Source organism: Onychostoma macrolepis, chromosome 04 (genome assembly GCF_012432095.1).
Source record: "Onychostoma macrolepis isolate SWU-2019 chromosome 04, ASM1243209v1, whole genome shotgun sequence".
Classification (NCBI taxonomy): domain Eukaryota; kingdom Metazoa; phylum Chordata; class Actinopteri; order Cypriniformes; family Cyprinidae; genus Onychostoma; species Onychostoma macrolepis.
The window spans coordinates 15,230,656-15,245,266 of record NC_081158.1 but is presented as its reverse complement, the minus strand read 5'-3'; the positions used below and the strand labels follow the sequence as shown (position 1 = coordinate 15,245,266).

The 14,611-nt window shown below is 40.7% G+C and overlaps 1 protein-coding gene across 1 annotated transcript in view; it reads left to right on the top strand.

Annotated features, from left to right (window-relative positions):
• Positions 1-13,712, top strand: part of LOC131538515 (NACHT, LRR and PYD domains-containing protein 12-like) — a 34,969-nt gene extending 21,257 nt beyond the window's left edge. The window contains 5 exon segments of the mRNA XM_058772384.1: positions 5,663-5,858; positions 9,806-9,972; positions 12,760-12,933; positions 13,053-13,081; positions 13,156-13,712. Coding sequence (XP_058628367.1) covers positions 5,663-5,858; positions 9,806-9,972; positions 12,760-12,933; positions 13,053-13,081; positions 13,156-13,712 — 1,123 coding nt within the window.
• Positions 13,713-14,611: the final 899 nt, after the last annotated feature.

Sequence of the window (14,611 nt, the reverse complement as noted above, 5' to 3'; positions counted from 1 at the left end):
AAATTGGCTTACAATAACTCTACTAGAGCGATGCGTAATCATATTCAATACAGGCACGTATGCGTTAGCTTGGAGGCTAGCCAAAGCCAGCAAATGTCGATCATGTCATACACTACAATCCAAGGCCGTAACCATGTCTTGAACATTGGGGGGGGGGACCAATTTATATATATATATATATATATATACACACAGAGCCGATCCTCCTTATACGCAAGCTGCGTAGGGCCCCGAAACACCAGGGGGCCCACTTGCTCTCAAAGATGTTTTTATTTTAGTTTCGTTTTTGAATTTGGCCAGCGGTTATGAAAACATGAACGATCATTTCTTTTAATGCCGTGCGCTGTCACGCTCTCAATGTAAACATCAGTCAAATCATGTAACATGAATGTCGTACAGACTCTTGACCAAGGCTCGAGGAAAAAAACAAACAAACAAATAAACAAAAAAAAACAGTTGAAATCGTACCGAGCCGCAGAAGGGATCCGAGCGCTTTCCGCGAGCGTGATTCGAGATGGAGTGAAACACGGACAAATGCGTTTCATTCATTCTTTCATCCCAACCCCATATATGCTTTAATTGATGCACGCGCACACATTACTCGCTCACAGAAACTTGTCAACACTACCCCGCAACTTTTATTGTAATAAAATAGTTTCTTATAAGCAGAAGTAAATTCACAGTTTCATTGTTTGTAGGGACAGACAAACAAATGCAGATAATTAACACACGCACATTTAATCTCTCTCTCTCAAAATGGGCATATTTGAGAAAAAAAAGTCGAAGGTTTGCTTCACTGAATATAATGTCGGTCATTTAACATTGTAAAACAGTTGACTAAAATGATTTGCAGCTTACCTCACTCTCTTTCAACATTTTCAATTCTTTGCGGCACTCTCAGCATCTGTGAACGCTAAACCCTGCCTACTTTAATTTGATTGGCCAATTCAATTATTTTGACGACGTGTGTAGACTGTACGATGACTCGTACAATATGGCACACGTTACTTTAAATGAATAAAATGTCATCAGCATGCGCTAGTGGTAAACAAAAAGAGCATGATAAATCACACTTTAGCTGTTGTATTTTTTATGTGTGCTGAAAAAAAGTGGAAGAAGTGAAAGAGGAAGGGCTAGAGCTTGAGGTAAGCAGTTTTATGTTTTAGCACCATGTCGCATTTATTTCATGTCGCATTTTTATTTGGTTGGTCAGTGAATGTGGATCGTACTAGCAAACACACTGTATGATGATCATGCTGTATCGTAGTCTATCTTTGGTCGCAAGACTGAGACAACATCCGTCTTTGAATTTCTCTCACTGTACGACACAGGACCAGTAGGAGGAGCCACGATCACAGAAATCGCCACGACTGTTTCACGATACCAATCTTTCGTCTAGGACAGCCGAAAATCATGCAATGTGCTTAGGGCTTCAGTTTGGTTCAATAACTCCATCAATGTTTAATTAATCTCTAAAGCAGTTCTAAAGAAACATCATCCAGCTCAGTTCAGTTCTCATGCAGTCAAGTCAATAATATTGCCCAACTAAGCAAGCCAAAAAACAGTGGCAAGAAACCCAAACTCCACTGGTGACAAAAAAAAAAAAAAAAAAAAACAAGCTCAGTCAGGAGGCCAGTTCTCCTCTGGCCAGACAAACCATGATGGCTTAATTCCAGACACATCTGGTACATACAGTAGTATTCTATATCATTACAAGTAAAACAATGTCTAAAACCTCTTGCGTATAAGAGGTTGTAATATGTCACTTGGAGAATACTATGAAAAAGTGGCATAAGTCTTGTGGTCTAATGAGTCTTAACAACACGTTTAATGCAAAACTAACACTGCATATCAGTAACATAACACCATCCTCATAGTAAAACACAACTGGAGGTATCATCATATTTTGGGGTTGCTTTTCAGGAGGAACTTTTAATTTGTTGGCTATTGATGGGACAATGAATACTGCAAAATACAAGGGCATTTTAGATCAGCTTGCTTGCTACAGTTTGAACAATTTTGCACTGAACTGGGTTAATTTGCACTGGGTTAATATTGCTCCATAACATTGTGTAAACATTTAACAGATGTATCCAAAATGACTGACAGCTGTAACATCTGAAATGCTTTTATCAAGATTTATGGCTGTGGGGGGTGGCATTCTATCATGGCATTCTAATGTCTCTCAATGATGTTCAGTGCCAGTGCGTTTTATGCGTTGTTCCATCTGCTATAGCTCTGTTGTGCTGTTTTTGTCTGAACCTAGCCTAGTTTAGCATAGTCTTGCCATGTCATTTCTAGTCCTTATTAAAGCTTTTCTCTCATTCTCTGCCCTGCCTTGGCCCAGCTGGTCCTCTCTGTTAATCTGCCCTGCCCTGCCCTTTTTTCCTCTGCTCAGCATTTCCATGGGCCTTGTCTGGCTTCATTTAGAATCAGTTCCTTTTAGGGTAATTCAATGCTGCATCCAATGATGATGCTATGGGGAGCACCTCAATGTGACTCCTGAAGCACACATGCAGCTATTCCTATATAATATATTCCTAATATATTCCTATACATCCAATATTCCTTATTGGCACTATATCATCCCATGGCGCATGATGGCGTAGTGTGGAAGCTACACTGCCGTGAAAAGTTTTTTTTTTGCTTATTTGTCACACTTAAATGATTCAGATCATCAAACTAATTTTAATATTACACAAAGATAATGCAAGTAAATATAAAATGCAGTTTTTTTAAATGATTTAATTTATTAAGTCAAGTCACCTTTATTTATATAGCGCTTTTAACAATACAGATTGTGTCAAAGCACTCAACAGTATCAAATTGGAGGATAGAGTGTCAGTAATGTACAAGATTAAACACTCAATTTTCAGTTAAAGGCATTTCATTATTGAATTCAGAGATGTCATTGTCTAGCTCAGTTTAGTTTAAATAGTATCTGTGCAATCAAATCGACAATAATCGCTAGAAATTAAGTGTCCCCAACTGTTCAAGCCAGAGGCGACAGCGGCAAGGAACCAAAACTCCCTCTGTGACAGAATGGAGAAAAAAACCTTGGGAGAAACCAGGCTCAGTCGGAGGGCCAATTCTCTTCTGGCCAGACGAAACCTGCAGTTCAATTCTGCAACATGGTCGGACGCTCGGACAACATGACTGTGGTATCCTACATAAAGGGGGGCTGTCATCGAAGCGCCTTTTCGTGCTAGTAGAGCGCCTCCTGGAATGGGCTCAGCTCAACCTGCGCTCGCTGAGAGCAGCACACATTCCGGGCAAACTGAACCAAGGAGCAGACATGTTGTTACGAAGCAAGGTCCCCTCAGAGGATTTCAAATTTGGGAAATTTGCCTCAAAAGACAATTCTCATTGCCCAATCTATTATTCCAAGGACAGGGATGCATTGGCCACGAATGGCCCAGTCTCCTTCTCTGTGCTTTTCCCATGGTCACTCTGATCCCGCAGGTAATCAGACAAATCAGGGAACAGGAGCGCAGAGTTCTCACAGAGCGGGATCTTCTCTCGCAGGTCAACAGGATGATATGGCACCCCCAGCCAGAGCTGTGGGCTCTGCGTCTTTGGCCACTCGACGGGAGCCTGTATGCCTCCCAGAGTGTGTTCTAACACCATTTCTCAGGCTAGAGCTCTGGCTACAAGGTGCCTCTATGCCACTAAATGGTCAGTGTTCTCCGCTTGGTGCTCAGACCGCGGCGAAGACCCATCTGTCTTTGACATATCAGTGATACTGTCCTTCCTGCAGGAGCTGTTGGATAAGGGGCGCTCCCCATCCACACTCAAGGTCTATGTAGCGGCTATAGTGGCTTCTCATGCTCCTTTAAGCGGGCCAGTCGGTGGGCAGAGACAACCTTGTCCATTTTCTGAGAGGGGCCAGAAGGCTGAACCTGCCCCGCCCCCTCACTGTCCCTAGGTGGGACCTGCCCACTGTTCTAAAGGCCCTAAGGGATTCTTCCCTTGAGCTGCTGCAGTCTGTTGGCCTCAGGTCCCTGTTGTTAAAACCGCTCTGCTGCTTACACTAGTATCGGTAAAACATATGGGAGACTTACAAGTGGTCTCTATGAGCCCTAATTGCCTGGAGTTCAGGCCTGGCGACTCTAAGGTCATCCTGAAACCGAGGCATGGTTACATACCTAAGGTGCTCTCCACTCTGTTCAGAGCACAGGTGATTACTCTTTCTGTGCATCCTCCCTCAGAGGAGGACCAGGAGTTGAAACTACACTGCCCCGTTAGTGCCCTGAAGGTCTACATTGAGCATTCCGCCCCGTTTAGGCAGTCGGAACAGCTCTTTGTCTGCTTCGGTGGCCGCGCCAAAGGGCATCCGGTCACAAAGCAGAGACTTTCTAAGTGAGTAGTGGACGCTATTTTGCTAGCCTACTCTTCCTTGGGCCTACAATGCCCCATTGGAATAAGAGCCCATTCAACTAGAGGTGTCGCCTCTTCCTGGGCATGGTCTAGCAGCGTGACAATTGCAGAAATTTGTGTGGCGGCTGACTGGGCCTCGCCGCCCACATTCGCTAGGTTTTATAACCTAGATGTTCCTGCCTTACAGACAAGGGTTCTTTCTGTATAATGGGCACGTTCCTGCTTCTGCAGTACCATTCTGCGTGGAAGTTTGGTTACAACATGTTCAAACCCATCAGAGGATTTACTTGTGCGCTCTCGGCCCCATAGGTGCTGAGGCTGTGCGAGTCTTTTTGAACGATCACCCACATGGGGTCGTTCCTCTACCTTGACTGTACTGTGTTCCCATAGCGTCTTTAGCAAGACGCAGTATGAGTGAAGTATCGAAAGGGAATGTACTCAGTTATGTACATAACCTCGGTTCCCTGAGATACGGGAACGAGTACTGCATTGCTAGCCGTGCCAGGTATCTGCATGACTCAGTCGTCACTTCAGTCGAAGTAACCTGAATCCTGTGGCGAAGCGGCACCTGTGTCTTCCTTGTGTAGATAATACAGAAAGAGGCTCTACAAGTTATTCCACCAAGATCCCTACCAATCTTTTGGATAAATTAGTTGACAAATTCCTCTACAGTTTGCATTAATTCTAAATGATTGGACAGAACTGCTAAGGTACTGCCATGCCTTGACCAAAGCCCCAAACTTAGAGATTAAATCAAATTAATATTAGAAAAAATGCTATGCAGGTAATATTATTGAGTAAAAAACTAAAACAACAACAAAAAGTGCAATCACACATACTCTGTTAGATACCCTGGGTGGTATGAACATGGTAGGATTACATTTTATAAATACTTAATTTTATATACATAAACGAGTAGAAGATGAATTATACCGTGAGGTGTGTTTGTAAAGTAAAATGCAGATACGCCATATAAAGCTTGCTAATGAGAGGTTCACACAACCAATACCTGTAATCTAAGTTTTTATAAAAGTGTTTATTGAACTTGTTTTAAAGATGGCAGACTGGCATGGCTTAAGGATCTTGTTGTGCATGCAGTTAGGTGAGAGCACATCTTTATAAAGTGTCATATATCAAATGACCATGAAACCATTATAGACATAACAGTGTGACTTTCTGTAAAGTTGCTTTGTAACAATGTGTATAGTGAAAAGACATGAAGCGAAAATATGTTTGATTGACTATGTAGTTGTTGCTGGTTTAACACTGTCATCCTCTGTTATAGAGTTGCTGGATGTTGTCTCTCTGATCACAACTGTGAAAGTTTGTCTTCTGCTCTACAATCATCAAACTCCCATCTGAGAGAACTGGACCTAAGTAACAATGACCTACTGGATTCAGGAGTCAAGCTACTCTCTACTGGGTTGAGAAATACACACTGTCAACTGAACATACTGAGGTCTGTCTTTCACTTTCACTATGTTCTGATGTGGATGTGTGTATGTATTCTCTAAATATTAATGTATTCTCTAAATAAAAAAATCAGTAGTTATTACAAAATTTTGGCATATGTGGTTGCCAGAATAATTTTGTACGAAATACATAAAAACTGTAAACACATTTACAGAACTGTACATTTTACAGTATAAAATTCAACAATACACACTGCTAATAAAATCTGTTTTGCACCTTTTACATTTACTGACAACCTCTGTAGGAGCTAAATAAGCTACTGAGTTGTAGCTTTCTTACTTTGATGTAATGTTACGTTGTTTACTTTCTCCATTAGAAACATACTACTGAATTCACTTTGTGTGAATTGAGAGTAAGCCTTGTGTCACAGTAAATATAGTCATGGCTCCATGAATAATTTTAGGCCTACATCAAATCACAATGGAAATACAAACATTAAATTTTATTCAAACCTGCAATAATTAAGTTCCCAATTATTGTGTAAACCTTGAAAATGTTTAATTTATGGAATAGGTATTTTGTTGACTACCTAATGAATTCTTCAAATTAATAAATATTGATATAAATATACAGAAATATTGTACTATTTGGTGGCTTATTGATGGTGTGCGTAAATTTGGTTAATGTCTGTCAATTGTAAGTCTTGTAATTTACTGGGTTTTTTGACATGTTTTAATTACTGAACCCTTTTTGTTTTGTTGAGATTGGCAGGTTGTAGATTAACTGGTCAGTGTTGTGAAAGTTTGTCTTCAGTTCTACAATCATCAGACTCCCATCTGAGAGAGCTAGACCTGAGTAACAATGACCTGCAGGATTCAGGAGTGACGCTGATTGCTGCTGGACTGAAGAGTTAACAGTCACAACGTCTCGGTTACATAGGTAACCCTCGTTCCCTGAAGGAGGGAACGGAGACGTACGTCGGACTGACCGACGAATAGGAATCTCGCTAGAGGCCAATCTACTTGAGTGTAACTAAAGCGAGCCAATGCACATTGGCATGCAATCATATGCAGCAGCTGCTCACCTCGCAGCGCGGGTATATAATGAGCAGCAGGTGCGTTGCATCTTTAGGTTTTCAATGAGTAAGGCGAACAGGTAAGGCGGCAGCATCAGCGGGGTCCAGCGACTGTGGCGACGGGACGTACGTCTCCGTTCCCTCCTTCAGGGAACGAGGGTTACCTATGTAACCGAGACGTTCCCATTCAGTCGGTCACGTTCGACGTTCGACGTACGTCGGACTGACCGACGAATAGGAATCCCTACCAAAGCGCCACAGGAGCTGCCCCCTTCCAGCGCTCTGTAGCAAGCCTCCTGTACCCCCTTGCTTAAGGACGGTGGGACAGGGCAACCACAGAGTGTCGATCACTGCTGTTCCCAAAACCCATTCAGTGAGACTTTGGATAACACTGGGAAAGCGTACCCTTTCACTGGAAAGGAACGCTGCGGAAGCCACATCCTTCCCCGAAGGAGTTATGTGGAGAAGTACATATGGACTAACCCCGTAGGGCTGTACTACATATGGAAGTACTGGGGTGACTCCAACCTGACGAGAGGTGGGTTATCCCAGAGAGAAAGACACGGGTTTGTTTAGGAGCAACCCATGGAATACCCCATATGGGATCCCCGTAGGGTCACACATATGGAACCTACCCTAAATCCGGTTCTCAAGGATACAACGGAGGAAAGGCCTGGCGCCAGACGCTCCGCCACGTCTGGCTGCCGAAGGGTGATCGGAGGAATCAACAGGGTCTGCCTTGTAGGGACTCTCTGGAGCAATAAGCGTATGTAACGCAGCAAGCCAACACTAAGCCGGGACCTCTCCGTGCCTCTGACCTGAGGTGAGAACACAGGAGGAGACCGGCTCGACACGAAGGCTATAAAATCTAGCGAACGTGTAAGGTTTCGCCCAGCCCGCAGCTCTACAAATATCTGTCAGCGGGGCGCCACGAGCCAGCGCCCAGGAGGATGCCACGCCTCTCGTGGAGTGGGCATGCAACCTGAGCGGGCAGGGCACGCCTTGTGCTTGGTAAGCCAAGGCGATGGCGTCCACTATCCAGTGGGCCATCCTCTGCTTGGAGACCGCCTTTCCCTTCTACTGGCCTACATAACAGACAAAGAGCTGGTCTGAGGTCTTGAGGCTTCGAGTTCTGTCTATGTACAGTCGTACGGCACGAACTGGACAGAGCAAAGCCAGGGCTGGGTCTGCCTCCTCCGGGGGCAGCGCTTGCAGGCTCACTACTTGGTCCCTGAAGGGAGTGGTAGGAACCTTGGGCACATAGCCAGGCCGGGGTCTCAGTACCACGTGGTCGTCACCCGGCCCGAACTCTAGGCACGATTAAATGGGCCGAAAATGCCTGCAGGTCCCCTACCCTCTTGATGGAGGCCAATGCAACCAGCAACAAAGTCTTCATAGACAGAATCTTTAAGTCTGCTGACTGCAAAGGCTCGAAGGGAGCAATCTGGAGTGCTCAAAGCACCAGAGCAAGGTCCCAAGAGGGTATGGAGGGAGTTCGAGGAGGATTTCCTAAGGAACCTGACGACCAGGTCGTGCTTACCCACAGACTTACCATCGATGAAGTCGTGGCATGCGGAAATAGCGGCAGCATGAACTTTGAGGGTGGAGGGGGACAGCCTACGCTCCAACCCTTGCTGCAAGAAGGAAAGCACGACACCGATCAAACATCTTCGGGAGTGATTGCCACTCGGTACGTGCCGCGTTGCCACGCCCATCTCGGGACTTGGCCGTGAAGCCAGTGTGAACTCCTCCTAGATGCAGCACTGCGCTTTTGCCCGGTGTGTGACTAACTTTTTTTTTTTTTTTTGGAAAAAATAGAAGCAAATAAAGTGTGTGAGTACACATACAATATCCATATGTATGTAATTTTAATGCTATGGCCTTGTGTAGACATTTAAAGATGACCATCTTTAAGCATGACTGTTGAAATTAAATGGTAACACTTAACAATAAGAGTCCATTCATAGCATTAATGAAAACTGTAGAAGTATTGTTCCTTGTTAGAGTGTGTTCATTTCAACATTCACTATTAGCTACTAATAGGCTACATTTTTAAATTTGAAAGTTTCTTCTTTTAACATTAGCAAACTATGAAATAACTTTAATGATCAATATAGTAAATAATATTAATATTTTTATTCATTTACAAAGTATGGTTCAGTACTGTTACTGCTTTTATATATATAGTAAAGTACTAGCTTTCTTTCAGTATCCATTTTGAAAACTATCAGTTGATTAATCTGTATCGGCCAGTGTGGTCCAACCTAGCTATCGGTATCGGTAAAATCCACTGTCGACCTCTATTCCCTGCTATGTAATGATCCACAAACAGGATGATGAGTTACAAACATCTGATGAAAGAAAGTATCAAATTCTTTAAAATGTAAAACATTGCATCTGTAAATTGACACTTAACATTAAATATGCAAAAACTATGAATAAAAATAATTTTTATTACCTTTACCTCAGTGCACAGTGGCAGTTGTCTGCTATGGTCCAAATGATGTGCTTGTGCATCAACTAAGTTTCAACATCGAACAAATGTTATTTTGACCAAATGGGTTGGCAGTATGTTGATGAGTCAACTTCATTTCAATGTCGAATTGATGTTTTCTTTTTCTTTCTTTTTTTGACCTAACAACATTTTGATTACCTGACCAAACAGTGACAGTTAAATTGACATTGAAAATGATTGACAACTAATACTGTCCCTTACAACCAAAAACTAGCTCCCGGAGAGCTACTTTCCTTCATACTTCAGTTCCAACCCTGCTCCACCAACAAACCTGCGTGTTAAGTAATTCAGAACACCTTGATTAAATGTTTTAGGTGTGTTTGATTAGTATTGGAGCCCTCCAGGAGCAGAGTTTGCAATCCCTTGTCTAAATGGATGTTGTGACCAGAGTTATAAATACTTCCTATTTTAATGTTGTGTTTTAGATCTGTAATCTCACGGATCTGTGCTGTGAAAGTTTGTCTTCAGCTCTACGGTCATCAAACTCCTCTCTGAGAGAGCTGGACCTGAGTAACAATGACCTGCAGGATTCAGGAGTAAAGCTACTCTCTGCTGGACTGAAGAGTTCAGCGTGTCAACTGAACATACTGAGGTATTTAAAAACACAAACAAAACATGTTATCATTCATTCTTTTGACTTGGATGTTTGCAATTTCTCAGCAGACCCTGTTGCTGTATTTTCTCCAGTCTTTCACTTAAAATATCTGTTTAGGCTTTTTAATAATTTTTAATTATTTGATGTTTCTGATACTTCCTTACTGGTCAATGATACTGATACTAGTATTATACCAGTACCAGTATCCTAGATCAACAGATATGTGCAGGTTTTTCCCAGAGCATCATTCATAGACAGTATGCAGTGAATAAGGTGAAAATTGCACAGTGAACCCTAACATTTTTCTAGAAAGGTGCAGTCAATAGTTCACAGTATGGATGCGCGATATTATCGGACCGATGTCAGAATCGGCCGATAATAGCTTTAAATGTACATATCGGCGTCGACCCGATATAAAACAAAATTATGCTGATATGTCGTGCCAATAAGAGTAAGACATTAACCCCCTGGGGTCGAAGCCGCACAAGCGTATTTTCTTTATGACCGCGAAAAGAACTAAAAATACTCCATGAGTTTGATCGTACAGATAAGAATAAGGTATCGTCTGAAACTGCAAAGGGTCTACTTTTATTTGAGTATAGTCATAATAACAACAAAATAATGTGCTTTTAATAAATAAATAAAATAAACAGGGTGCGTTCTCTGCCGGCTCTGTCTCTGTCACCTCTCTTCACAGACACGTAAATAAAACAACATGAATCTCCGCGAAAACTCGCCTCAAATATATGAGAAATATATGTATAGAAAGCTTGAAATGTCTACTTTTAAATGAAGTCAGTCACATCCAAAACAAATATTCTCTGTTAAAGTAATCCGTATTAAACCAACGCGATGTCTGGTTTTCCCGTTTCAACTCATTATATCTAATGCGGTCACGCCCACGAGCCGATCGTGCTTTTCACATTCAACCATCCACGTGAGGTGCGCGCGAATGTAAATGCCCACAACGCCTCCGCGTGAACAAAGAAAGTCCTTCCAAACAAAGAACAAAGTTCATCCTGGCTACTTTCTGTTTCTGGAAGAAGATCTGAGAGAAATAACCCAGAATTTCAAAATGTTTTTATTTCCTTCAGAGCACATAAACACTATGGAAATGCCAGGTAGCCTATGTGATGTTAATTTATATATTTCAACATGACACACTACCAGTCAAAAGTTTTTGAACAGTAAGATTTTTAATGTTTTTGATCCAAAATACAAAGTTTTATTATTTATTATTATTTGCTAAAGCAGCAATATTGTGAAATATTTTTACTATTCAAAAGCTTGGAGTCAGTATATATAGAAATTAAAACTTTTATTTAGCACACAAGTGATGATAAAGACATTTATCATGTTACAAACGATGCTCTTCTAAACTTTCTATTCATCAAAAAAAAAAAAATGTTTTTTTTTAGCAGCAAATCAGAATATTAGAATGATTTCTAAATGATCATGTCACTGGAGTAATGATGCTAAAAAAAATCATCTTTTAATGTCAGCTTTGATTGTTCCTAATAAACTGTTTAACTGCACTCGCAAGTGAATCTCAAGTTATGAGTTGTGATAGCTAAATATATTCTTATTAAACTACAAACAAAAAATATATAAATTTATTTTGTCCTCACATTCTTTCTTGTAACTCTTCCCTCTCAGTCACATCCCTGACTGAATGGCTCATTATGCGGGCCTTTGTCTTCTCAGGTGTGATTCACAGCATTATCCAGGATAGTTCACGCCCTCTCACATAGACCCTTTCTACTCAAAAAGTGACTTAGAAAATTTAAATCAATATATTGTTTTCTGTGAGCGAGTAAACAAGATGATTTTCACATCATTTTGAAGCAAAAACTCTAGACCACAAGATCCAGTTCTCAAAAGTCTTATGAACAAATGTTCTGTATATTTTATGGCCTTATTTCAGTGACTTCCAAATTTTAGTTTTTCACTAACCACGCATAAACATTGCTTTCTCAAAAACACAATCATGTACATAAATGCTGCTAACATATTATTGTAGCCCAGTTTGTGCTGATAACAGTGTTATTTAGAAAAAAACACACATGTCAGGGCATGTCAAAACTTCCCCAGGCCCCCAAAACACCCTCAGACCTCAGAGGGTTAAAAGGTCAGAAGCTATAGCTTACGTGAATAAAAAAAAATAAATAAATAAAAAATTACAAACATTAAATAAAATAATTTTATATATGCTGATTTATTATTTAATGTGTAATATGTTATATATATGTTTTTTAATACAAATGAGTTCTAAAAGATTTTCTGAATTTTTACAACTCTTTTGCTTTAGACCATCTACAAATGTTAAATCTTAAAATAAAATGTTAAGGTTACAACTGGATGTTTCTGGGAAAAAAATGCAGCAATTGATATATAGTTTATTTACAGTTATTTTCAAAGCTTCAATGTACTGTCACTATAAAAGAACTTCATTATTGTTTATTTAATTCTAACAAATAAGTTCTTGTTAAAAAATAATTTGCTTATAATTTCCACACAGGAGACACTTGGTGTTCTTTCCCAAATAAAAAGAAAATATATCTGTATCGGCATCTGCTATTGGCCAAAATGAGTTAAAAATTATCGGCATATTGAATATCGGCAAAAATCAAATACCGTGCATCCCTAGTACACAGAGGCATAGAGAATGAGCAAAAGCAAACACATATGGGTTGAGGAAAAACAGAGTCAGCAACTAGGTGAAATGCCCAGGTTTCTGTATGATGTCCAAGAAATGTGATATGGACTTTTTCTGTGTGTTTGTAGATTGTCTGGCTGTAAGGTGACTGAGGAAGGCTGCTGTTATGTGTCTTCAGCTCTGAGTTCAAACCCCTCACACCTGAGAGAGCTGGATCTGAGCTACAATCACCCAGGAGAATCAGGAGACAAGCTGCTCTGTGAAACATTGAACAATCCAAACTGTGCACTGGACAATCTCAAGTACGTTGTGCAGGAAGCACTGCTGTTTGTGTGTGTGTGTGTTTGTGTGTGTATGTGTACTAATTGAACCAATTATAAGCAAATTATGTCCAGAATGTGACACTGTGTATGTTTTACAGTGTGGATCATGGAGCAGGACTACAGAAATGTATGTCACAAACACACACATATACCATTAGTGATAGTTGCTGTGTTGTAAATGTTCTCTCTTCTTCTGTTCAGATGCCTGCACTCTCACACTAGATCCAAACACAGCAAACAGTCATCTAATTCTTTCTGATGAGAACAAAAATGTGACACATGTGGAAAAAAGTCAGTTATACCCTGATCATGCAGAGAGATTTGATGGATGGCCTCAAGTTCTCTGTAGAGAGAGTTTGTCGGGACGCTGTTACTGGGAGGCTGAATGGAGCGGATATGCTGTTACATCAGTTGCATATAAAGGAATCTGCAGAAAAGGATGGAATGAATTCTCTGAATTTGGATACAATAGGAACAACAGAAATTCTTGGAGTCTGATCTGCTCTGACACGTTCATTGCCTGTCATGATAATAAGGAAACTGTCCCATGCGTCCCTTCATGCTCTTCTAAGAGAGTAGGAGTGTATGTGGACTTGTCGGCCGGCACTCTGTCCTTCTACAGTGTCTCTAACACACTCACACACTTACACACATTCACTTCCACATTCACTGAGCCCCTTTATGCTGGATTTGGGGTTTATCGTTCAAACTCCTCAGTGGCTCTGTGTGAGATCGAAAAGTCTCACACACACACCTGATTGAAGTAAACTAAAGGAAATGTGAAGGCCTGTTTATCTTCACACAAAAGCTGATTTATCTTTAGCCCTGTTTGGACGGGACTAGTTTTCTTTTTTTGTTAACATTTTTTATTTTTCATACATAACATCCAAAAACAAAAATAAAAAAACAAAAAAACAACAACAACAGACACATACTCAATATCTCAAAGTCCAGTCAAAGCGAGGGAGAGAGGGAAGGACAAGAAAAACACAAAAGTCACTCCTTTATATATCAAAAGATATATATATCATAGAGAAAGCACTGCCAAGCATCAATGGTAGAAGGCTTGGCCCCATTGATTCGTGCTGTTGTACATTCACAAGTCACTATTTGCAGGAGGCTACGGATCCAATATGTTTTTCCACACATGTGCGGTGTAAACCAGTTTTGTATTATTGTCTTCTTCGCAGCTGTAAAACCAGCAAACAACATTCTCTTTTGCATTGAACTTATACAGAGACCAGAATCATCATTAAGAAGACACAAACTTGGATTAACAGACCAAACAATATGCAGTAAGGATGATAAAACCAGGTTTACATGTGTCCATAGACTGATGACGACAGGACATTCCCAAAACATATGCAGAAAAGTACCTGATGATGTAGTATTACATATATGGCAGTTGAGATTTGGTTGTAGTTTCATTTTAAATCTTTTGTAAGGAGTTATGTATGCTCTATGAATGACTTTGAAGTGAATAAGACGATGAGCCAGAATTTTAGATGTTAAACTGAGATTAGACCACACTCTCTCCCAGTTGACAGATAAATTAAGGTCAAATAATTCCCTATTCCAAATAGTTTTAATAGAAAGAGGTTTTGTAATGCAATCAATAATCTTATTATATATTAAAGAAACAGATGGCCGACCAGCA